The sequence below is a fragment of the Coffea arabica genome, chromosome 4e (genome assembly GCF_036785885.1).
Source record: "Coffea arabica cultivar ET-39 chromosome 4e, Coffea Arabica ET-39 HiFi, whole genome shotgun sequence".
NCBI classification, from domain to species: Eukaryota; Viridiplantae; Streptophyta; class Magnoliopsida; order Gentianales; family Rubiaceae; genus Coffea; species Coffea arabica.
The window spans coordinates 1,974,342-2,001,838 of NC_092317.1; the positions used below are offsets into that span (position 1 = coordinate 1,974,342).

Sequence of the window (27,497 nt, forward strand, 5' to 3'; positions counted from 1 at the left end):
TTATCACAAAAAAAAAACAAAAAAATCGAATAACCTTGGTGAAGTTTGGATGATGTCAAGTCTCAAAACAGCAGCCCATGCGATAAGTACCGCAGATGAAGCAGCTAAGGATCGTGCTAACTTCATTCAATCACGAAGAGCAGCAGCAGATTACATTTTTTTTTTCTTTTTACTTATGTCATTTTGGTTGCCAAGGCAAACTCTTTTTTTTTCTGTTTAATATTTGGCAAGTATGGGTTTCCCGAGCTCCAACAATGTGGGTTTGGCCCATTCTGGCAGTTGTGGATGGTGGTGATATTTCTCGGGTAATGAATTAGCCTCAATAGGCCGTTGTGGCACCAGTTGGGTCTAGTCAAGTGTAGGCCTTAGTTTTTTGTGCTAATGAAGGTGGATGAGCTGGAGGATCGCGATTCACGGTGTTTATGGAGCTTTCAGAGCAAAGATACGAATCATGGGGGAAAGAGATGGTTTCAAATTTCAATAATGCAAAATTGTAGTAAATGGCAAAATTGACACCACGATGCATGCAGACGGTACAAACTCGGTATTATAAGAACTAGCTGAATAAATAATTTTTTCCGTCTTATCCCACTATTATTGTGTATACACTTTGTTAATATATATAAAAAATTAATTTAATAAAGTTATAGATAAAGTATAAATAAGTTACATTTTAGCAACTGAATTATCAAAAGTATAAATTTTGGATCCTTCCGTCTAATTTCACTATTAACTCTATCAGATCTAACTATTAATGATATGTCTCATAAATCGTGCAGATCTTTCGATTAATGATATGTCTCATAAATCGTGCAGATCTAATATGTCATAAATCGTGCAGATCTTTAGATTAATGATATGTCTCGTAAATCGTGCAGATCTAATATGTCTCATAAATCGTGCAGATCTTTAGATTAATGATATGTCTCGTAAATCGTGCAGATCTAATATGTCTCATAAATCGTGCAGATCTTTAGATCTGATAGAGTTAATAGTGAAATCAGACGAAATGATCCTAAATTTGCAAATTTGATATTTTAATGGATAAAAATATATTATTAATAATTGAGTGATCAAATCTTAATTATTCAAAAAATTCAGTGACTATCTGAATAATTTGCTGTTGTCCAGGCGTCGTGGTTGTCGACCGGTTGCTCCATTAGCGCATTATAACCAATGTTCAAGACGTCGACAAATTACGGTGGACAGAAATCAATAATGAATCTCCATTTTCCTCATCTGTGGTCATGGGAGCCAATAGTTCTTTCCTTTCTTTGTTTATGGTAAATTTGCTGTTACTTTTACTGCGACCACATCATGAAATGCACCTGTGACTTGTCCGGCATATTATAATTGCTCGATAGGCACGGAGTTGTTGTCTTGTTCCGTCCATTATTTGTTTGGTAAGTATTGGCTGGCTACTAACCAACCACTAGAGGAATTAAAAATTGTATGGATTATAGGTGGAGCGTGCACCATATGAATCTAAAAGAACTTTTAGGAGATACAGAGAACTCGAAAATTTAGGAGAAACTTCATAAAAGAACAAAACAAAATGAAATCTCAAAAATTTAGGGGGGACTTTATAAAAGAACAAAATAAAATGAAATCTATGGGAGGGGAGACATGCTCCTAAATTTTATGAAATTAAGAATTTAAACTCGTTGATTAATACATCTAACGATTGCAACATGTATAGAATGGAGTTGCGATGATTTATTTTGTTAAAAGACAATTTAAAATTTTCTTGTATTTATCAGATCTATTCAAAAAAGTTTCGAATCTATTGTATCTGTTAAATTGCATACTTGATATGTTATTTCTTGTACATGTTTAGCCTATCATTAAGACAGCAATGTTAATCAAATCGTGTTGAACGATTTTTAGCAATTTGTTAATGAAATTTAATTTTTATCAAAATAGTCCAAAAGAAAGAAAACGCCAAATGTGGAAAACAATCCACTTGACAAATTAAAAAGGTGGCCCCTGTCGGGGTTTCTATCCCACATCGGCTTTGGGGGGGTTGGGATTTGGGTAGTTAAGTCCCTGGGAGCAATCCAAGAGTTGCCGGCTTTTGGGTTGACTTCTGGGATTAGGTTTAATTAGTCAAATTTTCGTTTCTCGAAAGAAGAAAAAAACAATGGCAGTATTCTGCCTGCGTCAGTTCGAAAGAAACTCTGCTTGGGTCGTCATTCTCTGGGCTTGTGGGGGGTCTTTACCGCTTAGTAGCAGCGGGTTTAGTGGGCTTGGCCCCTGTCGGGGTTTCTATCCCACATCGGCTTTGGGGGGGTTGGGATTTGGGTAGTTAAGTCCGTGGGAGCAATCCAAGAGTTGCCGTCTTTTGGGTTGACTTCTGGGATTAGGTTTAATTAGTCAAATTTTCGTTTCTCGAAAGAAGACAAATTAAAAAGGAGTGTTCTTCGTTTTGTCGGCAGAACTATTCCATGGATTTTTATTTATTTTTTTTGATAGCGTGTTCCATGGATTAACGATCATTTTTAACAGTACGTAACCAATTATACTTCGCACATTGTTAGAAAATTAAAAGAAGCTTATTTAATTGCATTATTGAGTTTCAAGTCAAAGATTTATTTGCTTGTTTAGCCATTTAGGTGTTGAAAATAGGTGTCCATGCGTTTGTTGCAGCAAGAGTGTTTAGTTTAGCGGGTTAAAGGTTTCAGTTAATTTCCTTGCCCATTTGCTATGTTAAAAGTTAACTATTAGGGTTGGTTCAATGATTAGAGGAAAGATCTTAGAGTTCTTTTCATTATCAAGTTGGAATTTTGGATCTAACAATTAGGAGAGGAAAGAGTATATGAAGGGTTGGAAGGGTTAAATTAAAAAAAAATTAAAAAGTTCCTTTTACCTTAAAAAATATATTCTCTATATACTGACGGTGTATATATTATATATTAGGTTTAGATGCATAAATTTGAATTGAACTCCAAATTTAGTTTTTAGTAATATGTTTTTAAGCTTCTGAGAAGAACTTTTTGGTCAATATTTTGTTTAGAAATTTATTTCACTTTCTCAAAAAATCTTTAACATATTCCAAATTAGTTGTCTAACCACGTGCAAACTAGCAAAAGCACGCACAAGTTTGACGTCAAACATTCGAAACTAACCCTAGCCTTATGCTACCATTAAGTACTTCTAAACCACTCAATGGTCATTCAATTCCCAAATGAAGAAATTAATCGTTGCAGCCAGTAGGAATCTGCACGCACTAGCGTTTAATCAAGGGCAAAATACACTTTACCCCCGCAATTTAACGCTTTATCATATAATTTTTATATGGTTTTAAAAGCTATACATAATGTACTCGTGATTTGGATTAAAGTGTCAAAATGAAAAATTTACATTTCATAAAGTAATCAACTAAAATATCAAAAGTACTCATATATAAAATTGAAAATTATTTATTAACCACGGGGTGGTTACGTATATATTTTGAAAACTAAAAGAAGGTTATATGGTAAAATATAAAACTATACAGGATTAGAAAATTATGCATATTGTGTTTATATATCTTGGTCACTTTAACTATTTTAGTTTTTAAGCAAGGATAAATTTTGATTTTTTTATAGGTTCTGTTACAAATGATCATTTTTGTCATGTTGACACTTTAATTTAAACTATAAGAGAATTATATACAACTTTTGAAACTATTGGGAGAATTATGTGAAAAATTGCTAAATTATGGGGTTAAAGTGTATTTTGCCCTTTAATCAACAAAGAAACGACTAAAAGAACAGAACAAGAGGGAGAGAGAGATGCGGACCCCCGTTGCTTTATTTCGTATTTCACAACGTGTGACAACGTTTTTAATTATATATTCACAATCTGGACCACTGAAATTACCAATATATCCGTCATATCAGTATTCTGAGACTAGTAAAATGGTCACCACCCGAGGCTCATCCACTCCTGCTCCGGCTTGCACTGGGCTCTAGACTTGCCTCTGCATAACCAACCTGATATTGTATAAATATCCCATCATTTCTGAGCTTCCCCTCCAGGACCAGGCACCCTAGAAACAAAAGAAGAAGATGAAAAATATTTCGGCAGTGCTTTTTCTCCTTGTTGCTCTAGCAGCAACTTCTCATGCAACATGTTTCCGGAACCCCCTTCGTCTCCTAACTGATGACCAATCCTCCCATGCAGAATGCATAACCAGTCCAATCCATCTTCTCAGGCCAAAATCTGGAGCTGGTGGCCATAACGTCCCACAAATCAACTGCCTAAGCTGGCGCCTGGCCGTGGAAACCTACAACCTGCGTAATTGGAAGTTGGTTCCTGAATCCTGCGAAAACTATGTAGGTCATTACATGCTGGGCAAGCAATATCGTGAGGATTGCGATGCTGTGGCTGATATTGCTATTGCATATGCTAAAAACCTCACTCTTGCTGGTGATGGCAAGGAAATTTGGGTCTTCGACATAGACGAGACTTCTCTCTCCAATGCTCCATACTATGCACGTTCCGATGTTCAATTTGGGTAAGAAAACATAGGATCTTATGACCATCAATCCGCAATCCTACGGACGTGTTTTTGCACTGTCATTAACTGCATAAAACTTTATATGAATATACTATGAAGGTTACTTTCTCTCATGAAATGCTACCCTCATCGTATCTCTTGTCAAGGTGTTTCATATATTTCTGACAGCGACTTAAAGACGGCCGATCCATTTCCATTATCACCCCAATTCTGCAAGTCAACATTACAGAAGTATAATAAGGATTCTTCCGCGTTCTTGACAAATAAGGTCTATGTCATGCACTAGACCCTTTTTTGGTTTTTTTTAAAAAAAGTGTATGACTCAAAATCCACCGCTAGGGGCATTAATAGTGGAGGTGCCAAGATCCTGTAGCTTATAGTGGAAATGGGCATTACTAAGTTTAAAGCATTGAGGATTTGACGTTCTGAAGATGAGTATGGATGTTTTATTTTTTGGATCTCTTTTCAGGGCAATACCATACAACGATACAAAGTTTAATGCTTGGGTGGCTGAGGGAGTAGCACCTGCAGTGCCTGGAGTTCTTCGTCTGTACAAGACACTGTTGTCTTTGGGGATCAAGCCCGTCTTCATATCAGGAACAAAAGAAGTATACAGAGAAGTGAGGATTTCCAATCTCAAGAATGTCGGTTATCGCAACTGGGAAAAGCTTATACTAAAGTAAAGACGTGCCCCCCTCTCTTATTGAACCTGATAATTAATTGCATGCATTTGAATTAAGTAAGAATTATTTTTCATTAGGATTTTATATTGTTTTCACAGATACAGATACAATTTATTTAATGGTTTAATTTTCTGTACACTGACAGTGTATACGTTTTTACCATTAGATGCATGACATATAATTCGAATTCGAATTTGAAACTCAAATTTTGCATATATATCGTATATCCAATTGTGATAATATATACATCGTCAGTGTATATAAGATTTATTCTTATTTAATTAACGAGGCAACCTTGCTGGTTCTCTGCGTTTCACCGAGATTTCAAATGCTCAGTGCTTCAACCTCCTTTTTTTTTCCTTCTTTTTTTTTGGAGGAGGAGGAGGGAGGGGGGGGGGGGGGGCGGGGGATTTGTACAAGGAAAGGAGCCTTTTTCAAGTTGCAAAAGTGATATACTATGCATCATATTATATACGAGTACTACCAGTTAAGAAAGAAAATTAATTAATTTAATTAATTTTGTAGGGGAGAGAATGACACGGGTTCAGCAGTGGTGTACAAATCCAACAAGAGAACGGAGCTAGTGGAAGCAGGGTACAGAATTGTTGGGAACATTGGAGATCAGTGGAGCGATTTGCTGGGGACAAATGTTGGCGACAGGACCTTCAAAGTACCGGATCCGATGTATTTCATCGGTTGAGAAAAACGGAAAATTTTTTTTTCTGATTTTTTCACGAATTAATAAGTTGTGTTGTGCACGGTGCACCAACCAGCTCATTGCGCGATTTTGGAGTTGTGTCACTTCAGCTCAAAGTCTGTCTAATGGAGTAATGAGGTCTATGTCAGCAGCAACCAGCATCCTCTCCCCTTAATTATCTCTGTGCTGTGCAATCTCCTTGACAACTTTCTTAGACTATTCCTAAATAAAAAAGTCCTTTCTTTTACTAGTTCTCTTCTCGCTCTACTTTATCTTTGTCTCTTCTATATCGGAGTGGGATTTTAACTTGAGCAAATGCCATGCTTCAAAAAAAAAAAGAAAAAAGCTTGAGCAAATGCCATAGATGTCACTAAAGTATTTAGAATTTTCAAAGATCGCTAAACTTTTTATTTAGCCAAAATCATCATTGAATTAAAAGAAAACATACATCATTCAACTGAAATCGGCATTTAACATGAGATGAATGAGGGAGACGCTGCTCTCTGTCTCCCTAAATCGGCATTTTTTACACTTCACCATTCCTACTCCTACTTTTACACTGATCTATCTAAGGAACGATCCAACTAGATCAGGAGATATCGATGAGAATTTAATTACTATTGGAGTAGACAAGTACACTATACATCCATTTGAATTTTGAAGAAGCCACGTATTAGCTAGCGGCAAGTGATGGGAGGTACTGCATGATTTTTATTTTGTATAGTGTTTCCTTCATGAGGTAGACAATTAATCTTGTTATTTTTCCGGAAACTTATTACTAGGTGGTATACATTCGTTTGACGATATGTATAACATCGTCAAACTTCCAAAAGGTGAATTATTGTTTATAAATCTCTTAGAAGATTTGGCAATCTAACATAGAAATAATTGAAGATTGGGGCAGTATGGAAATAATAAAAGAAAGCAAAATGATGAGTCATTTGGACTTTTCATGTCTACTGTAATCAACCCTATAAAGAACACCACCAATTATTTGCGCATGCACCCTGCACTGCATATATCTGCAAGAAGATTTGTTTACCAACCATTTGAAATTGATAGTTGAAATTGATAGTGGCTGCTGTATTATGGAGTCTACTTTAGTAGTAATCAATATTAGTCAAAACTAACATAAGAGTATCAAACTAGCCTAAAAGAAAAAAACATAATAGTATCCAAAATTTGCCTTGTAGAAAGGGGATTCCAGTTTTCTGAAATGGGATCATAATAATCCTTATAGAAACAATTCACCAAAGAAACATTGAAATGGTAGAAATGATCAATAACAAAAATACAAAATACTTGTACGTATTTTTTTTTTTACTAACTTTCTTTCTACCTTTCAAATAAATATTCCAGTAGGAATTTCGAGTTCATTGCCACGCTTGATGGAACAGCCAAAAATAGCTTTGCCAATAATACTAGTGGATGGATTGTCTTCTTTATTAAAACAGGAAATAAAAATAGTTCCTGCCTCCAACCTCTCATGGCCTTTTTTTTTTTTTTTTTTTTTTCAAAAGTAAAAAAAGGGGCATGCTATACGGGACAATCTTACGGGCCTGATTCTTTTGGGCCCAAAACCGCAAACAGATTTGGATGATTTCGTTGGAGTCGGCTACTGGACAGCCAGCCCTAGGATCGGATCAGGCTTTGAAAAACTGAGAGTCTCACATGCGAATTCAGCCCATGTAGTGTATGGCGCCTTCTTTCACACACACACACACGCACACACACAAGGGTGAAAAGCCACATCTAGTTTTAGTCCGCTGAATATATTCAGACAACAGCTTTCACTCTTCTTCATTCATTGGACGTCCTCAATCCTAAGTCCTTGATCATCCTAGACATCAAGGTTACGTCTGAACTTTGCTTCTTTGTTTATTTCCAAGAATCATGATGGTTCATTTAGCTTAAGAAGACTACAGAGGAGGCCTGTTTCTTTGCTGTTGATATTGGCTTTTTTCTCTGGTATGCCTCTTTTCTTTATTTTGTGTTTTTATCCCTGTTTCATGGTGAAATTCATCTTTTCTTTAGGTTTAGAGTGTTTCCTTTGTGTGTTATATATTTTTCCCCACTAATCTGTTATGTTAAAACTTACTGCTTGAAAATCACTAAAATTTCATTTGGCTTTTTTTTTTTTTATCATGGTTTCTTTTTTATGTATGTTCTGATATTATCATTTATTTGTAAATAGAGTTAGTATTTGGTTTTGGAAGCGTTGCATGACGATGTGTAGTTAAGTTTTGAAGTAAATCAGGGATCATATATCAGCATGTACGTGGATTAAAACTGATGATACTACAATAATAAGTGAGCTCGAGCAGTAGGTAGGAAATAATAATGTCTTTTGAAATGGTTAGGGTAAAAATAGGGGTTTATGTTCATATGGTTCTGCCCACTAAATCAGCAGCATGCGTGTGAAAGGAACCTGAAAGAAGAATGTCGACCTATATGATAAAAAAGAATGGGAAAATATGCTCAGTTCGGCCCAACATTGTTGTTAATTTTCCAGGAGAAATGTTATTCTCATATAGTTTAGTTAAGATTTTAGGTGGGCCTAGGCTGTGCAAGGCACAGCCAGGCTCCTGTAGTAGAAAAACTTAATAATCAAGGAGCTCCATATGTTTATTCAAGGCTACAATTAAGCAGTAACGGGTAAGTTGTCATCAAAATTTTCTCTTTTACTGGAGTATATATGGAGGTTTATAGATAAAGTAGATTATGTCTTGCTTCTTCATCTATTTTAATTGATAAACAAAGATTGCAGAGAAAAAAAGGTCGAACCCCTGATTTTACGCATTCTTCTTTGTACTTATTTCTGCAGTAAATAGTGGGTTAGGTACATGCTGAGTATTGAATATGTGACTCGAATACACTTTTGACTTTTAGTTGGAAAGGGTTTCAGTCTTTGGGTGGAACTTTGAAAGAAAATGGGACTCCATTGGTGGTTTAGATGAACTTTGTCTTCTGCAGTTGTATATATTGGAGTACTGCTTTTATCAGTCATTGTTTTTTATTTTTCTAATTAAGCTGTGGTAAACTAGATTTTGCTATTGGTAGTTATGATTAACCATGTTGGTCCACCTGTTGCATTTTAGAAAAGTTAAAACAACACTGGTCAGTACCTTGCATGTTTCCCTATTTGTACTCAGTTTGTTGGAGACAGTGATGAATCTTTTTGGCCTAACTTTGGTTAGGAAGCTAGCAAAGAAGAACATTTTGTTACATGGCATTCAGAGGGCGAGGACGTGGTGGATTTCGTGCTGCTAAGCAAGAAAATTTTGATCTCTTTCTGGTAACTAAAACTAAATTTATTGCCTCTTGTTATGGTGACTTTTCCTTTCCTGTAAGTTGCTTTGTCACCTTCCTAATAGTCAAAGCTTGCACTAGTTATTTTTTTCTTTTGCAATTTCTTGGTTGTGAATAATTTCTTTTTAATGGTACGAATCTGAACTGATTGAAAATAGATTTAGCCTGTTTAGTCTTGTGGTAGGGCAGAGAATTGTAAGCATTTGAAAGATAAGAAAAAGGCATTTCAGAAACGGTGATCAACCAATCTCTACATATACTTGCATTTATCTCACAAAGTAATTGAACCAAAATCTAAATTACCTGAAGATTTTTCATATTTGGTTGTATTGAGAAAAAACTGGATTTTCAGGTCTTCAAGGGAAGTTTTGGATTTTGTCAAATGCTGTAAACTTCCAAACATGTCTTAAATCTTTTCAACTACTATGAACTTAGGGGTCTCATGTCGCCTTTTTCTTTGAATAAAAACTTAGAGCTAAACTCCGTAAATGCAAATCATCAAAATCATCCATAGAATGATATTTCATAGCCATTGTATGGTAGTAATGTAAAATTTCAGTTTAATCAATGGCGGTTAGGCAAAGGTTGTTTTGACCCTATTGAACTGCTATTGTATGGGTTCCCTATGAGAGTATCTTGTTACTGTTTATACTTAGTTTCTGTAATAACTCTAATGTATTTGTCAGTTGGGTTGTATGTTGTGCTTAAGTTATTTCATTGCACAATTGTAGGAAATTGAGGAACTAGGAACTGCAGAAAGTGTGAAAGTTGATCCATCCTTCGCCGTGTGGTTTAGTAAATTTCAGAGATACTGGAACTCTTCTCCTTATTATGTTGAAGATGAAAGTGGAGGTGCAAAGAGTAAGTACTCATATGCTTGAACACTGCCTTACTTTTGTTTTTGGAGTAGCAGAATGCGAGAAGAAATAAGTCTGATGCTAGAACTGTGTCAACTGATTGATATAAGTGTCTTGTTTCTTCCTGAACTTGTGCTGGTAGAAAGTCAAAGAATCGAAATAGAAAAGCATGCAGACAGGAAGTCTAAAAAAGCAAGTTCAAAGCAGCCACTCTCCCACTTCATAAGAATGGAGCCTGATTATGTTCCTGCTGAACTAGCTAAAGGTTTGTGATTCTTGTCAATTCTGGAGATCTAAAAATGGTTGTAAACTCATCATTCACGGTAAGTATCATTTCTTATTGTTCGACCTTCTCCTTTTCCTTTGTCTTTTACCTTATTATTTTTTGGTGTGCTGATGGATGAGAAGATGAGAAGAAGGAGAAGCATGGTATCAAAAGAGTGAGATGGAACCCTGAAGCAGGTGATATGAGAATACACTTTGTTGCTTCTTTCATCATGCTTAAATGTATTTTTTTAATCTTTAAGCTTTTTAACTTTTAAATGAAGTTGATCTGTCAGTGTTTCATTTTGTTTATGTCAATCAAATGTTAATTTTTTTTTTTTAAATTTAGCTGTGGTTGGCTCTGAGATGGTTTTGGTTTATATTTTTCATATGATTAAGGATTGTCATTTGAAATCCCTTGATGGCCTTTTGTTTTCGTATTTTTACCTGGTGAATTTGATAATTGAGAAATAGTTGATAGTTGACTGCTTCTTTGTTCTGAATTTCTCCTTGGTGGTTCTGGCTTTTCATCTATAAATATTTTATGCCATAAAAATTGAGAAATAGTTCTGTGAGCTACCACTTTTTTGGTTGGCTTCATGAGCAATGGAATGTTCTCCTTCTTCAGTTTCATTACCATCCTTTTGGCAACAGTTTTCAGTCTCTCTCATGGCAGTATTGAATAGTCACAGGATTGCAAATTAGATTTGGACCCAGTGTGCTTTTGGAGTTATTTTCAATCAGTAGGCTTGGCAACTTAATGATTTTCATTTACTTGGTTTTGAAGCTTAATCATTTATGTACTAAAAAAGAAGCTTATATTATGTTTACTTTTACTGGTTTGGTCTGGGAACCAGTAATTGATTCCTAGGATAATTTTTTCTGTTTAAACTTGGGGACAAAACCAGAATTTGGGAAATATTGAAACCTTGTTTCCCATGAAGCAGATTGTGCTAGATTGTTAAACACCACAGTGACGCTTCAAGGACTTTAAATTTGCTGTAAAGCTGCTCATTTGTTTGGCTTTTGTAGAGTCTTAACTTTTTGTTCCATACTGACAGTGATTTTCATGTGGCAGACATGCAGAAGTTGGATGTCTTTGAAAAGCTTGAGCAGAAGCATCAGGTAAGAATGCTACTGTTTGTATTGAGCACTGCTTTCTCTCCTTTGGTAGAGCTGTTTCAAACACCGAATAGCAGAAACAAAAGAAAGCAATTTCTTTATTCAGTAGCACAATAGAAGTGAGAAGCATTCTTGAGCAGATGAACACATTTTTCTACTCATTTTCTTCACTTGTCCTAGTTGGTTGTCCCGATTATTCTGTTTCTATTCACCTTGAACGCAATAGGTACAAGAATTAAATGGGAAGGAGGATGAAGAGGAGGAAGGAGATGAAAACCTTGAAGAGGATGAAGAGGAGTATAGTGATGATGGTGATTATAATCAGGTATTTGTAACAATTGAGACTGTATTTCTGTCTCGGGTTCAATAAGGGCCCTGCCGGAAGATGTGGGGAGGGATCAACTGTTGGCAATGCAAATCGTTCTAGACCTCATGCTTTGACTTCACCTATCCATTGCAAATATCATATAAAGCTTATATTCGGTGTAGATGCGCTAAAACTGAAAAAATTGTTGCAGAACATTGATTTTGATGATGATGAAGACGACTTTAACATGGGTGACGATAATGATGGTACGGACTTTGTCTTTGGCATGATCTTACTTTTTTCACTTCCACTATTGTATACCAACAATAGAGGTTTATGGTTGCGGTTTAATTACGAAAGCTAATGCTACTGAATCCATTGCGTTGCGTCGCAGATGAACCAGAACTTTAGATGATGTATTCGTAAACGTGCTATCTGGACTCCTTTAGTTGGCACCAACAAAGAAACATCCTTTTACCATTTTGCATGGAGCCAGAATCAGAGGCTCTTGGAGATTCACAAAATGGATTTTACTCTGTCAAGATTCGACGTTTCCATTTTGTGGTGGTGACAGTTTATACCATGGAAGAGATAATGGTTTTCTTGTGGTTGCAAGTTCTGGGAACGGGGAGTGACAGCTGGAGCTTTGCCTCATTTTTTTTACCTTTTTTTTGGTGATATAGCATAAAATTGCATCTTGAAATCGAAAGTTGTAATAATCGGTAACGAAAGAGAACTTTAAACCTCTACATGGGTGTAAGTCAAGGGATTTGATCCCTTGGCTTGCATTCTAATATCCAGACTTTTCTGCAACACCCGTCTAGATAGGTGGTGATTCACTGGATTTCCCACCTCTTTAGGTGTTTCCTTTCCCTTAGTGTGGAGTAAGAGTAGTTATAGTATAAAATCTATCGTATCGACGAAGAAAATAATAGAAAATTGTAATGTGAAGGCATGAACTATTTATCTCTTAAATATTCATAATTCTGATCCTACCCCTTACCGACGGTAACCAATTTTACTACGTAGAAAATAGGCGGCCTGTATTATTATTATTATTATTATTATTATTTTTGGGGTGTTGTTTCCTTCTTTATCCTGCAGTGAAAGTCAATTATTCAGATGGTCAAATGAAAATTCAAAATGTCATCACTGCGTAGCTCGCGATTTTTCTGTCCAAACATTATGATTATTATTTGATAAGATGAAAAAGACCACAAATAACATACTACTAAATATGTTTCAGCCGCCATGAATTTGTAACTTCCAAGGTCTAAACTCTAAACGCCGACTGTCCCCAAAGTAGGAAACTTGGATGATGGAATATTCTTTGATTTATGTTCATGTTAGTGGGTAAAAGGATGAGTTTTAAAGCCGCAAGAAAAGAAACTGGACGTTTCATCATATGAAGTTGAACAACAGGCATGCATGCTTGCACTTTCCACAAGCCCCATCCAAGATTTGATTACCTTGTACCTGTTTTTTTTTTGATAATCCACATGTTAGATACATAAATTATTGATAATCCACCTGTTTGATTTGCCAAGCCTTATCAAGGTGGATATACATTACCACAAGCTGTGTGCTGTCTTTTCTTTAAAATGATAAACTGAGAGAAATCTGTTGACGCCATCAAAGGAAGAAAAAGTTGAATCGACTAATACTAATAGTTAAGGTAGGCACAAGAATTTAACAGAAACAGAGGAAGAGGTTGGTTTTTTCTCTTGGTTGGTATGCCGGAAAATATTCCAAAGTCTTCCGGTCAAAGGTCCTTTGTATTCGACTTTGGAATATTAATTTTGCACCATAGTATTTCATGATCATAATAATAATACTTTTCGTCCCTGCAGGCTTCTCGAAAAATTACTTGTACTGTGCAAGACCACTACTGCTACAGTGCTACTACGTACTACCTATGATAATTTATTCATAGAAGAAGATTAGTAGTAGTGTTCTTTTTGGGGATTGGTGTTGGTGCTGGTGTTGGGGGGGCTAGCTAGGGAAATGGAGTGGATGGGGTTTCGTACGTAGAACTAGAAGCAGAGCTTATCCGCTTTCGACGACAAGACACAATTCTACAAGTCAAGGATTCATATCATTTTGAAACCGTCGTATATACGAGAAGATAATGTCGAATCTGCAGATAAGGCAACGATAGCGAAATTCTTCTGGTAATCCATCATGTTTACTATTGATTATATTAACATAGAAAGCGGTCCAATAACTTCACCGCAAATTTCATCAACTTCCATTCCACCCTACTTATTCCTCTTTTTATTTTTTTAAAAAGCGTAAGTAGAAAGTTTTGTACCCGACATATAATAGTTAGATACATTATTATTATCTTTTTAAGTAGTTGGACCTAAAATCTAGTGGCAACATTTATATAGTAGTTGTATATTAATTATTTGTTATTTTGTATGTTCACTAAATGCACATAGGATATGCTAACTTTTGAGTGCATGCTTCCCAACAAATTATAGAGTGTGTTTGGTTAGTAAATTATTTGAGATAATTTTGTGAAAAAAAATATTGTAGCATATTTTTTATATAATATATATGAGATAAAAAGATAATTGAAAATGTGTCGATGATATAAATAAATTAGTAGTATGTTCAAATAAGATGAAAATAACGTGTAATCCAGACACGCTCGAGTCTATCCATCAAGAAACACTTGGAAACCAAAAAAAAAAAAAAAAAAAGAGGAATATTCCCAACCAAGTTGTAGGACTCTGGGATACATGACTTGTAGTTTATCTAACAACCAAACCAAAAATAAGCTTCACATGTCAACTCTCGTTCTTTTGGATGTGTCTTTATCCTATCCTCATATCACCAAAATTCTATCTTCCAAGCTGTCATGATGAATTCTGTATGGACTACTAAACTAATCCATAAAAGTTATGTGTGTGTGTGTGTATATATATATATATATATATATGTAGTGTGAGCATGATGATTCCATAGGTTGGTCCCAAAATATACTTTTCCAAATTGATTGAAAGTTGAAGGATTTGTAGGAGTTTCTTTTCTTCGCCTTGTTTCTCTTTGTGGTTGTATATTCGTTCTTGTTCATTTCAAGTATGGGAGAAGGGAAAAATCAAAAGCTTCAAGATCTATGGTCTCAATATAATAATGGTCATTTGAAGAATGAAGATCCCTGGATAATCGATGAAGATCATGAGAATTGCTGGATTAATGTTGACGCTGCATCATCATCATCATCATCATTAGCATCCTCCGTCATTGAAGCTTCGACTATTTCAGATGGATCGTGTTCCTCGAACGATACAAGGGATGATGCATCGTCATCAGCTACACATTCCTCATCCTCAAATTCTAGTGGAGCTTTATATGACTTGTCCGAGCTCATGGAACAATTGCCTATCAAGTAAGCTGTTATGATAAAATTAAAAAACTATTCGTCTTCTTATCTTATCTTCTTCTTTTTTTTTTTGGATAGATTTGCAGTTTCTTGAATTGAGCTAAAGTATTTTTTCTCTTTTCATAACAGGAGGGGACTATCTAACTTTTACCGAGGGAAATCTGAGTCTTTTACGTGTTTGGCAAGGGTTACAAGCATAGAAGATTTGGCAAAGAAAGAGGCTCCTTGTAGAAGGAAACACAAGGGAAGCAAGAATTTTGAAGGTGGCTTGGATGCCTACAGAACATTCACTCTTCCTAAGCCCATTATTTCCAAGAAAACACCGAGGGGCTCACTTTCATCATCTTTTCCGAGTAGAAGGGGAGGTTTCATTAATGGCAGCAGCAGGCTTCCACAGAAACCTTTGAAAAAGAGCTTGGGTGATGGGATGTGAACAATTTTTTTTTTTTCCAATAGAAAAGTGTAAAGCTTTGAGTTTTTGGTAGGAAAAATTAGAATAAAACTACTACTAAAATTACAAGGATATTAAGAGAGAAATGTTGTGTACTACGAATTTTCATTAATTAGCTATTCACAGAGTACATCCTAACCTGTTTTTGTTTCGTTAAGTCAGTTCCCTTTTTACTTTAGATCGTTTTAACTCCCAATTATTTTCCAACAAAGATGCTTTTCTGCCTGGTGCTTGCATATTTTTCATATAGTAAAAGCTTTTGAAACTGTTTCAAAGATATTCGCAAACCATAAAACACAACATGGAGGTCTTTTTTTCTTTATTATTTTCTGTAAACCGAAAATTATTTGTTCATGTTCATGTGGGAGAAGTATGTGAAATGTCAGTCATAATTATTTTATGCATACTAAATACTACCGATCTCCCATTTCTCACTGCTTTTCCAATCTAGTTATTGATTAAAAAGAAAAAAAAAAATTTTTGCAGTAGTACTAGGTTTTTTTTGGCCTAAAAACCAAAATTCATTAACACCACCACGTACATATAAAATGGCTGTTTCCTAAGGTTTGTAGTATTGATGTCTTGACATCCAGAAAAGAGAAGCTAAAGGCTTGTCTTAGATCATGCCATTTGTGCTGCGGGTTCCAAACTCGCAGGAAAAGGAACTATAAGAGAGGTTGCACGTTTTTGTATGCATTTCAAGAAATCAATTTTCTGCAGTAATCAGGAATAAATTGGATTGCAACAGAAGTCTGTGTAATGTATCAAGCATATGGGGAACAGATGTTATCATCTCGTCTTAGGAACATATTAGCCATGAATTATGGGAAACATAAAAAGATAGGGAAAGGATCTTAGAGCCAAGTGAATTGTCACTGAAGCATATATTAATATTGTTTTACAAGTTACAGCCTGCTTTGCAATGACTAGTTCCTAAGACAGCTAGCTTCCCGTGTAATTTGTTTAAAGAGAAGGCTAGCTGCTGAAACAACAAAGAGCTGTTTCATTAAGGGAAAAGAAAAAAGAAAGCATCTATCTGTAACTAAATTCAAGGGCATGTGGCTGAAAGGTTCCGAATTCGGCTTGATCTCCTCACTGGAGTTGTTATTGCCTTCACATTTCCCTCTCTGCCTCCCTGTTTCAGCCAAAAATAGAGATTGAATACTTGCTCTTGTATCAAATTTTGCATCATCTGAAGTGTCTAAGAGATGCTTCAAAAACAGCTATGACAACTTCTCCCAGTATATATATAAGCCTCATGGAGGCGATTTCCTTTTCGTAGTTGTTTTTAAGAATTTTTGTATTCGCAAATGAGGCAGTTATCTAAGCTCTCATGGGATCAAGATACATAGGAAACCAAAGTGACTGACTCATCCAGAAAAGAAAATTGCAAAAAGAAACGAAACTTAGTATAAATAAATATGTTCAGATTTACCTCTTTCTTCTTGAGCATGATCTTTCAGCTGTAAAGCTTCCATATGAAGGAGAACCTGTACTTGAAACATTGAGTGTCTGAGCTCGAGCAACTGGCTGAGCTCGTGACTGCCCATGAGAAATGGAATAAATGGTCTCTCCAGTTTCAATCGTTCTGCCTTTCCGATCCAAACTCCGCCTAACAGTGCTGAATTCTCCAATCACAAACTCTCCAAGCAACTCGATATCTGGTGCATGGATGTATGTTTCCTTATGACCTTTTTCAAATGGAAAAGACACCGATGAAGGTTTCAAAATAGACTCAGCTCTCTCTTCCGCATGCTCAACTTGACCACAAACTTGTGCTTGAATCAGTTTCTCTTTTCTGTCAGACGCTTTAAGCTGAGGATCATGTAGAGGAGCTGGTATTGCCCTTAAGCGATATCTGTACACTAGACATGCCAAAAAAATGGAAAATATAGAGAAGATTATCATAGCTATGGCAATCGGTTCAAGGTCCAGGAAGTTAAGATCCTTTATTGACTTGCCACCTATTTCAAACCTGCGGGTATGAGCTTGTGTGTCATCATCAATTTCTATCTTCGCAGGCAGAAAAATTTCATCTCCTACACTGCTAGTAGTAGCTTCAGATAACTGCAGTTCAGTCTCATTTGTTTCCTCTTCGACATAAATTCTGTCTAGTTCTTCAGCCTTGTCATAATTTTCACCATCCCTAACAGTTGTAGCATCTTCAATTCTCTCTGGTCTATTCCTTGTCATTTCCTCTCCTGCTTTAGCCCCCTCAATTTGATCAGCCTTGTCATCATTTTCCAATTGATCAGCCCTGTAAATTAGATTAGCAGGCTTCCTCTCCAAACTTGCACACTGCTGCAGCCCTTCAGAATCCTTCTCTACTTCATTCAGTTCTTGGTCAGTTGCTGCATCAGTTTGAGCATTTTCAAACACTGGAAACTGATCAGACGCCTCATTTGTTTCTTTCACCTTATCATTTATAATTTCAGCACTTTTCCAGTCTGGGCAAATCAATTCCTCATCTCTTTCATCATCCTCGCTGATATCTTCAAATTCACCAGTTGGCGGCTCAGGGATTTCGATTATCTCATCAGTGCTTTCATCCCATTCCTCCTCATCATCTAAATCTATCTGATATCTTCCAAGTTCATGATCATCATCCAGAGTAAATCCTAAAGTTCGCTCTGATCCATTTTGCCATGGACTACCATGCACATTTGTGTGGCACCCTTCATCATCCTCGCTGATATCTTCAAATTCACCAGTTGGCGGCTCAGGGATTTCAATTATCTCATCAGTGCTTTCATCCCATTCCTCCTCATCATCTAAATCTATCTGATATCTTCCAAGTTCATGATCATCATCCAGAGTAAATCCTAAAGTTCGCTCTGATCCATTTTGCCATGGACTACCATGCACATTTGTGTAGACAGCTTCAAATAGATGTTTCTGTATTCTGTGGTACCCTTCCATAAGACCTCCAGTAGCTTGTACAACTGGTGAAGGTCTAGGATTGTTCATAGACGATATGTAAGAAGTTGATAGCCCTATGACAACCAACAAAACTAGAAATTTCGCCAATCCTTTCAAACACCAGCAATTTGGCACCTCATCTTCCTCGTTTTCTTCATCCTCGTCACCATCAGCATCTTGACCATCATGATGGTTATCCTCTGCCTTAATCATCATTATCTGTGAAGAACCTTCTTGAGGAGAAGAATCCAAGAGCTCTTCTTGATCACATTCTGAAAATTTTTGTTCATCAACAATTTTCTGGTTCCGGGAACTAAAAATTCCACTTCTTTGGAGTATCTCACGCCTCCTATTTGGTTTGTAACGCAGAAACTTAGGCCTTGGGGAGAGATAGTTAGTCAAAGGGTCATAAGGCCTCACAGAAGAATCAGCAAAACAATTATTCACCTCACCATCATAGAAAACAGAGGCATTAACACAAGCCGAATTAGCCCAGCTTGATGTTTGATCACAGTGAGGAGAGGCACCCAAACCTGTGTCGTGGAGGCCATTTTTTGCTTCAAGGATCAGAGATTTTGGGTAATGGTCATTATCACAAGAAGTTGTGGATTCATTTTTCTCAGCCAGAATTTTTGTTCTTGGAACAGTAACCTTAGATGTTGCAGAAATCGTAGGTGACATAAAGTGTTTGGTCAGAGGTTTCTTGGGGTTCTGAGACTCGAAATTAGATCCCAAATTGTCATGGTTTACATCATTCTCTTTAGTTTCCCCTGCATTTAGTCAAAGAAAGCACTCGCAGTGACCCAAAATACAAGAAAACTGACGATTGAAGAAATTTTAACATCAAAGATCCTACTTTTTGCAGGCAGAGTGGACCAAAACAAGTTTGATTAACACAATAACTCCAAGAATTTCTCAGTTATACCCAAAATATACGAACAATCAAACAGATTAAAGGAAAAAAAACAGCTCATATTACAAAATGCAAGTTCCGTAAATTAGTACGAGAAAAAAGGGGAAAAGGGCTTACCTGATATCGAGAGTTTTGGTGATGCAGGAGGTTGTGATGAAAAACCCTTTCCAAAGCTGTCCATCAATGGCTTCAAGCTTGTTTTCCCTGAAATTCTATGCTCGTCTTGGAGAAATTTTCTCTCTCTTTTGGTGATCTTCTTCTTTGTAATATTGAGCGGTTCTCTGATTTTTGGAACTGTTAGCACCAGGTGCTTTCTTGGAGGCAGTTGCACAGGCGGTATTAACTATCAAGGAGGGTAAGAAAGGTGGTTTGTCTGGTTTTGGCAGTTGGGGATTTGAATTTTCAGTCTCTCTCTCTTTTTGACCGTTGGGAGCTGGAAGTTTGTAACGGCTATAAGGAAGGGTCATCCTTCGGATCTTGGGGAAATCTGGGCGGGCTCTAAATCCCATGATTGTATTGGCCTTGATCCATATCTATTAGGGACGAGTATTCATTCGTTCCCTCTGAGATGATGGGGACCCAAGGCCCATACGCTCTCAAGCATGTCCAATTTCAAGATTCAGCATTAGTGGGAACATTAGTTAAATAAGTTTTACGGACAATTACAATTTTCCATGGACCAAAAAAATGAATAAAAAGGATGTCCCTTATAATAGACTAATAGTTAGTACTATTTTGGATTGAGAATATGAAATTCACCATCAAACAGCAATTCTTTAATGAACAAAATATTTTAAACTTGAAAAAAAAAAAAAAATTCCTAAGAGCCCATTTTGATTATAATTTATTTTTTATTATACGTAATGTATATTGAGTCGTTGTTATGGTCCCTATGGACCGGTTTTGTCTAGGATGAGTCCATGTCAAAGCGGCACATGGACAAAGTGGGTGGCATTCGGCTTTGTTTGTAAATTGTAATTGTACCTTTTCGTAGGGGTGTCGGCGTCTCATTTGCTAAGACCCATAACCTAAAAGAAGTTGCACATGAGAGGCAATATTAGGGGTGGCAATTCGGGTCCAAATCAGGTTGGCGGGTCGGGTTCGGGTCAACAGATTTTTTGACGGGTTGACCCGAACCCGAAAATTTCGGGTTGGCGGGTCGACCTGAAATGACCCGAAACTTAATTTTAATTTATTAATTTATTACTGTAATTTCTAATAAAATCAATTTCTCACAAAACTAATTACATAATCAAGTAATGAAAATTTAAATAAATAATTTCAAACCAAATCTAAAATAAATTAAACACCGTAAAAGTGTTTTATCCCAAACAAAATATAAAATAAATTAAAACAGTATAAAAGTAAAAAATAATATAATATATTATTTGTCCAAATATAATAATTTCAACTTCACACAAATTAAATAAATTCATTTATGATTAAGTAATTAATGCCTTTGAAAAAAAGAATAACTTAGTTTAGTTAGATTAAATTATTTTTATGTTTATTAAATTATTTTTAATTCGTAAACGGGTCATATCGGGTCACCACGGGTTGACCCGAAATCGACCTGTTTTCTTTTCGGGTTCATCGGGTCCAACCCGATTCTGATCCGAATTCCCGAAACCTCAACCCAAACCCATTAATTTCGTGTTAGATTCGTGTCGTGTTTTCAGGTCGTGTCAAAAATTGCCACCCCTAGGCCATATCATATGCTTTTTGGCAAGTCAGGGCATTTTCTTATGCCATTAAGCTCGCTGTCGCTTTTCTGTTTATCAAAAACTCAAAGTTCTTTCAGAAAGTGTCCCAATGGAACTTTTGCTAGTGAGTAGTTAATATAGGTTTGTTTGGAAAGCTGATTATTTTTCCAAATATATTCACTTACATCATCATTATAATTTATAATAAACTTTTTTATCTTTTCAATTATCTTTTTATCTCACATACATCATATTACAAAAAGTGTTACAGTAAAAATATCTCAAATAACTTACAATCCAAACAAACTTGTGAAAGTTACACATTCCGCAACGTGTTAGCTTTTATTATTATAGTCTAAGGTTTAATATGGATAGAGGGGAAAGTGAGACGAATATTCGTATAGGGAGAGAGACGATGATCATCCATCACCAGTTAGTTCACTTGAAAAGTTTTCACAAATTCAAAAGTTGAAAGTTTTACGAAGCTCTCACTTGATATTGAGCCTGTTTGGAACCTGAATTTTTTGGGAGTTTGTCTAAAACTTTACTGTAGTGCATTGTAGAAGTTTTTGAAAAAATTTTGTAGAAGTTTTTATAAGGTGAAATTTTTTTTTGTAAGGTGCAAAATTTTGTAGGGTGAAAAACTTTTTTTTCCTTTTCTTTTTTTTTCTTTTTCTTTTCTTTCTTTCTTTTTTCTTTTCTTTCCTCTCTTCTCCTTCTTCTTCTTCTTCTTTTTTCTTCTTCTTCTTTCTTTCTTTCTTTCCTCCCCATTACCTCCCAGCAGCAGTCGCGCCCGCCACCCCTCTCCTCTCTTTCCCCTTCTCCTCCCGCCACCGTGACCTCCTCCCCCCCCCCGGCCACCTCCTGTGCCCCTTCCCCCTCCCCCCCCGCGACCCCCTATGCCCCTTTCCCCTCTGCCACCGCGACCTGCTCCCCCTGCAAGCCCCCTGCCCTTTCCTCTGCCAACATGACCCCCGTCACCTCCTGCCTTTTCCCCAGCTTCTCCCCGCCACCCTCTGCCTTTTCCCCAGCTTCTCCCGCCACTCTCCCTCCCCCCGCCCATTCCCTGCCTTTTCCCCAGCTTCTCCCGCCACCTCTCCTGCGCAACCCCCTCCCCTGCCACCCCCCTGCCCTTTCCCCAGCGCGACCCCCTCCTCCCGCCACCCCGCGGATGGCGCTAAAATAGTCCCCAGGTTTCCGGCAAAAAGCATCGAGGAATTTACGGAACTTGGAACGCTTCATCGAGAAGGATTTGCTCTTCTGCATCCAATTGAATAATGAAACCATCACATTGAATTTTATGTCAAAATCCTCCATTCTGGACTTTTTTGCTTTTTCTGGGCTATGATTTTTCTTGTTCGGTTCATGGGGTTATATGTTCATTTTTTGTGTTTGAAAATGAAGGATTTAAAAACCGTCTGAAAGGGGGAGGGGGAAGGGGGCAGGAGAGGCAGAGGGGAAGAGGGGAGGGAAAGAAAAAAAAAACTTTGTGTATGGCCGGAACTGGCCGCCGGAATAGTAACCGGTGCCGGAAGTGGCGGAGGATGTGGTGGCTGACGGCGGAGGATGTGGTGGGTTGGGTGGGGGAGGAAAAAGAAAAAAAGTTTGAAGGGAAAGTTTTTTTGTGTATTTTTTGAAGTGTGTAGGTAAAAAGTTTTGAGAAGTTTTTTAGGGTTCCTGTAGCAAAAGTTGTTAAAAAACTAGTAGGTAAAAAACTCACTTCCAAACAGGCCCATTATTATTGGTATCGGATACAGATACTTTCACAAAAAGTTTGTATTGGTCAGATGGTTGATTATGGTATACTTTAATTTTGGGGTGAATAATTGGTTTATAAATGCAAAGTCTTTTTTATGTTTCAAAGTAACTTTTTTTTAAGTGGATAAGAAACAGTGTTTGGATAGAAGATTATTTGAAATAATTACTGTATCACTCTTTTTGTAATGTAATATATGTGAAATAAAAAAATGATTGAAAATATACAAAAGTATGTTAGAAATTGTGTTTATGATGCAAGTACATAATTTGAAACCAAATAATGGCTGTTCAGGATGTTTGGATATACTATTGTTTGCCAAAATATATATATATATATATTGCATTATAAACACGTTTCTCAATTATCTATTTATTATTCACGCTTTATTTCACGTATATTGCATCACGAAAAGTAATGCAATGATATTCAAATTTAAAAAACACGCAAATAATCTCCTACCCAATTATTTGCACAATAGTGAATGGCTTCAAAAGGTCAAAGTGACGATTTTAATTCAGCAAACTTACCGTTTGGATTGACCCACAAAGATGGTACTGCTACCGAGTACAATGAAGCAAACATTGGACTTAGACATAAATGCAAGCATTTTCTTTGACTCGAGGATAGGATGGTGAGCAAGAAGACGTCTTCAACATGTTGGGACTAGTAAATTAGCAAGTACCGTTAACTAAGAACAGCAAAGCCATTACTTTGAAAAAAAAAAAAATTTGACTAATTTTTTTTAGTGTATCTGTTAAGCAATTAATAAATCCCACTCACTCTCCCGCTTTTCAAAATTCAAAGTTTCAAACCCCATTAGCAGCCCTCTACTCTATAAGTATTTTCATGGGCCTAATCAAATTGGAGCTCCTCGATTTGCATTAACAAATTAACCTCGTTTCTTGCGTTAATTAATCCCTAACAAACCTCCCTAGATCATTAGATGGTGTACTTATAATAGTAATTTTAAGTATTTTAGTGGTATTAGTACATCAGAGAAGGGGTATGATGACGCCGGCCATAGCCGTTGGACCAACCACAAAACACCTCCCATCCCATGTTCTCTCGTGAACAGAGAGATATCCACAGGAAAGTGTAAGACGAGTTCATATTTTCACACACTGTGTATGAATCAGTAGAGACATGCCAGTTAATTAGGGTTAATGCTTCTCTAATCTTGCAAAAATTTTTTAAATACTACTAACTCTCTCTCTCTCTCTCTACGTTCAAATTTTGGCCCTTTATTTTAATGTTTTCCTTTTCTTGAGGAAAGGATTAGCAATGTAAATAGAAAATGTCAACTAATCAATTGTTCCTCTGTCCCATTTGCCCCTTGGTTTTATAATCAAATGCGGATTAGCGAGGCTATATTATTATTTACAATGACGCTAAGGTGGCACACGCTATAGCAGCAATACATAATACTTATGAAGATATTTAAAATATAGGGATAAAGAAATAGGGCAATGATAGATTTCTTTACCTCTCAAAGTCACTGCATTTGTCATTTTCATATTTTCCTATTTATAATTAGTTGGTTTAATGTGTTTATTTTTACACTTTCACGTAAGAAATGACTAAAATACATCCCATCAAATCTCTGAAATATATTTTTAATCACCATTTTATCTCACATATATCATATAAAAAAAAACACCGCAGTATTTTTTCAAAAATTTATCCTAAATAATTTACCATCTAAACAGATTTAGAATTTAATACGCTGTATCCTGATAACCGATAGCAGTAAATAGTTGGTAGTGTTCATTGGAGATTCTATAATACATTGTATTAATATATTCTATGTTCAAATTTTTGCTTATATCATCCCATTAGCCATTCCTTAAATGAGCCAAGGAACATGCATGGCTAGAAACTCTTTTATGAAATTTTAAATACTAAAATATGAACGAATGAATTTACTGAAAGAGTCAAAAGAGATAAAAGAGAAAAGAGGCATTTCTTTTTTACCTACAAATATGTTATTATCTTATTCTAACCAGTAGTAATCAAACTTAAACTCAGATATATGACGGTTAATAATTATAATTCAAAAGTCAATTCTTAGAGAATTATTAATCTAACAATATTGTGAAAAAAGAAAGAAGAATAAAATTTCCAATCTTATGATCTTGGCTTTCCAAGTTGTGTTCCTCTTATGGGCAATGTGAAAGTTGACATTCACGAGGTTCGTGCAATGTGCATATATATATATATATATATATATATATATAAAGAACTCTTTTGCATGTTATTTTCGCGTAGGAGTAAGTACCCTTTTTTTTCTTGTTATAAAAGACATAAATTCATTATTATAAATCTGCACTAGCGAGAGAAAATGCATCAATATGTCACGGGTACATGAGATCAGAAAATCATAAGAGACAACAGTGAAAAAGCAAGAATCATAAGATAACATTATTGTAAGCTTAGTTTTGTTTAATACAAACAATTAATTCTCACACACTTATTTTTCAATTTAATTTTCCAACACCAACTAAGCCATCCGAGATGATCATCAAGTGTTGTGTTGTGGTAAACATCTTGTGCTTGAATTCCTGTCAAGCCTTCAAAGATGCTTTGCGTCAATAACGAGCCAAAAGAAAGAATCTGCATGAAAAATTGTGCCGTTATCCTTAACATTTCAAAACCTGTGTGAAAAGTACTACTACAACAATGCAGCAAAGGAAGGATGTTTCTCCTTTGACCTTTCCACCAGAGACGGTGGCACTTGTGTTGGGATAAGATACTAGGAGCAAGGGCAATTACGGGAATCAAATAATTGTCGAAGAGCAGGGCAGAGTAGAATCTTATCGTCACACTGCACGAAATATCTAATATGACGTCAGCGGAACGGAAGCTGATACAGTTAAAAAATTCTGAAATTACCGAACCAACCCTGAACCTGTGTCTTTTCTGGCTTCTTACAGGCGAATGAGTGATGCAAAGCAGCTTTCGATTTTCAAGAGATCCCCCAACACATCAATCAAATCAAATACTAATCATTACTGATAAGAAATTTAAGATTCATTAGCATATTGCAGTGACACCACCTTAATCACGTGCCTCCCACCTGAATAAAAATCAACCAATTTATTTTTTTTTATCCCTGTTCGTGTTTTTGGTTATGGAGCTGAGTCCCCATTTGAGATTAGAAAACCGCAAGTGTTTCTGATTTTGGATTTATTTAGATTTAGAATAAACAAAAGTTGAGAGAAAAATACGGTTGAAAATATAACTGGACGTGTACTGTGTATCCAAAAGCTAAAAGCATATCAAAAAAAAAGAAAAGAAAAGAAATCAATGGAAACATGTTCTATAACTTCAATTAAGTGATATTGTAAAAAGGCTGTTGTCCATTATCAAATACTTTAGATTTGGTGGGGTGGGAGGTTAAGGGTTTAAACCTTGCCTCCCAACAATTGTTATAATATGTGATTTCTTTAAAAAATTCATTCAGGTACGTAGTGTACCCGTCTGGTCCAATAGTAATTAAATCTCTATTGATCCCTGTAAGTCCAGTTGGATTTCTTTCTTAGATTAAGAAAAAAAATTAAGTGGTATTTTAGGTTGTTGTGGGATAGACGTAGACAAAACTACAATATCAACACTCGTGCCCCTTTAATAATTTGTTAAGACAACAAGGAATCAAATTTATGGGACTAATGCTTTATAATTCTTGCACTTTGCAAACTTCTTCATGGGACTAGTGTTCATATCTTTTGCTTAGCCGATTGAGCGAGCATACCCTCTCTAATAGCTAGTTTGGGAGGATGGAAATGAAAAGAAAAGAAAGGTTTTGAAGGGATAAGAAAGTTTTTCCATTGTTTGGGAGTTAAAATGAGAAGGAAAATAAAAGAATAGGAAAGATTCCACGGCCCTCCACCTTTTGGAAAACTTTCCGCCCAATGTTGGGCGGAAAGGTAAGGAACGGATAGAAGTTTAAGTAAATTTTTCAATATGACCAAATTACCCTTAAAATCTTGATACAAAACATTTTAATACCTGATGAATCCCTCTCACATTTGTTTATAGAAATAGCATATTTGTAAAATAATTTGTTTAAGTATCTTTTTCTTTCCTTTGCATTCAACTCCCAAACAAAAGAAAACTACTCACTTTCTTTTATCTTTTAAAACTCTCAAACAACTTAGATAGAAACTTTGATCCTTTCTTTTCTTTTCTAACTTATCATTTCTCTTCTTTTCTTTTCTATTCTAAACTCCCAAACTAGTTATAAGAGTCAAAGTTTGTGTTGAAGACTAGTTGGAAGTTGGGACTTTGGGGTTTAAAGCCGGGACCCGAAAGGCATCCAGAATTTGAAAAATTTTGAAACAGCAACAGCTTGAGTCCATGCAATTATTATCATTACTCATTTTGCCAAGGAAGAATATTCTCCGACGTATAAATGGAATAATTTCACATTTGTCCTCTCCGGCTGAAAGCTCATTCTGAGCGTCTGTCTTTTGGCTTTAGCAAGAACAAGCATTAATGGGAGGGAAGAAGAGCCCCTCCTCAGCCTTGTGCACCCCCACTTTTCTGGCTTAGACTAACCACTTGCCTGCATGTAAATTTCATAATTCATACCAGAAAGTAAGGAAGGAAAAAGCATTGGGAAGAGGAC

The 27,497-nt window shown here is 36.1% G+C and overlaps 4 protein-coding genes across 5 annotated transcripts; 3 read left to right on the plus strand and 1 right to left on the minus strand.

The window, feature by feature from the left end:
* Positions 1-3,931: 3,931 nt before the first annotated feature.
* Positions 3,932-6,131, plus strand: LOC140005883 (acid phosphatase 1-like). The gene is made up of 3 exons (XM_072047053.1): positions 3,932-4,498; positions 4,971-5,180; positions 5,710-6,131. Exons 1-3 carry the CDS (start codon positions 4,050-4,052, stop codon positions 5,882-5,884), a joined length of 834 nt encoding a protein of 277 aa, XP_071903154.1. The 5' UTR covers positions 3,932-4,049; the 3' UTR covers positions 5,885-6,131.
* A 1,552-nt stretch (positions 6,132-7,683) lies between these two features.
* On the plus strand, positions 7,684-12,553 carry LOC140004540 (uncharacterized). 2 transcript variants are annotated; one of them, XM_072047055.1, is made up of 9 exons: positions 7,684-7,849; positions 9,083-9,176; positions 9,922-10,051; positions 10,190-10,312; positions 10,456-10,509; positions 11,390-11,436; positions 11,660-11,758; positions 11,952-12,006; positions 12,135-12,553. In XM_072047055.1, exons 2-9 carry the CDS (start codon positions 9,108-9,110, stop codon positions 12,149-12,151), a joined length of 594 nt encoding a protein of 197 aa, XP_071903156.1. In that variant the 5' UTR covers positions 7,684-7,849; positions 9,083-9,107; the 3' UTR covers positions 12,152-12,553. The 2 variants fall into 2 exon arrangements, with proteins under 2 accessions (XP_071903156.1, XP_071903155.1); XM_072047054.1 differs by having other exon boundaries at positions 7,701-7,849; positions 9,079-9,176; positions 12,135-12,264.
* A 1,959-nt stretch (positions 12,554-14,512) lies between these two features.
* LOC140003727 (uncharacterized) lies at positions 14,513-15,736 on the plus strand. The gene is made up of 2 exons (XM_072047056.1): positions 14,513-15,134; positions 15,258-15,736. The coding sequence occupies exons 1-2, from the start codon at positions 14,827-14,829 to the stop codon at positions 15,559-15,561; spliced, it is 612 nt and encodes a 203-aa protein (XP_071903157.1). The 5' UTR covers positions 14,513-14,826; the 3' UTR covers positions 15,562-15,736.
* Positions 15,737-16,444: 708 nt separating this feature from the next.
* Positions 16,445-19,787, minus strand: LOC113742423 (uncharacterized). Its single transcript, XM_027270259.2, has 3 exons — positions 19,529-19,787; positions 17,015-19,268; positions 16,445-16,714 (listed from the first exon to the last, which is right to left on the minus strand). The coding sequence occupies exons 1-3, from the start codon at positions 19,590-19,592 to the stop codon at positions 16,693-16,695; spliced, it is 2,340 nt and encodes a 779-aa protein (XP_027126060.2). The 5' UTR covers positions 19,593-19,787; the 3' UTR covers positions 16,445-16,692.
* Between the last annotated feature and the right edge of the window lie 7,710 nt (positions 19,788-27,497).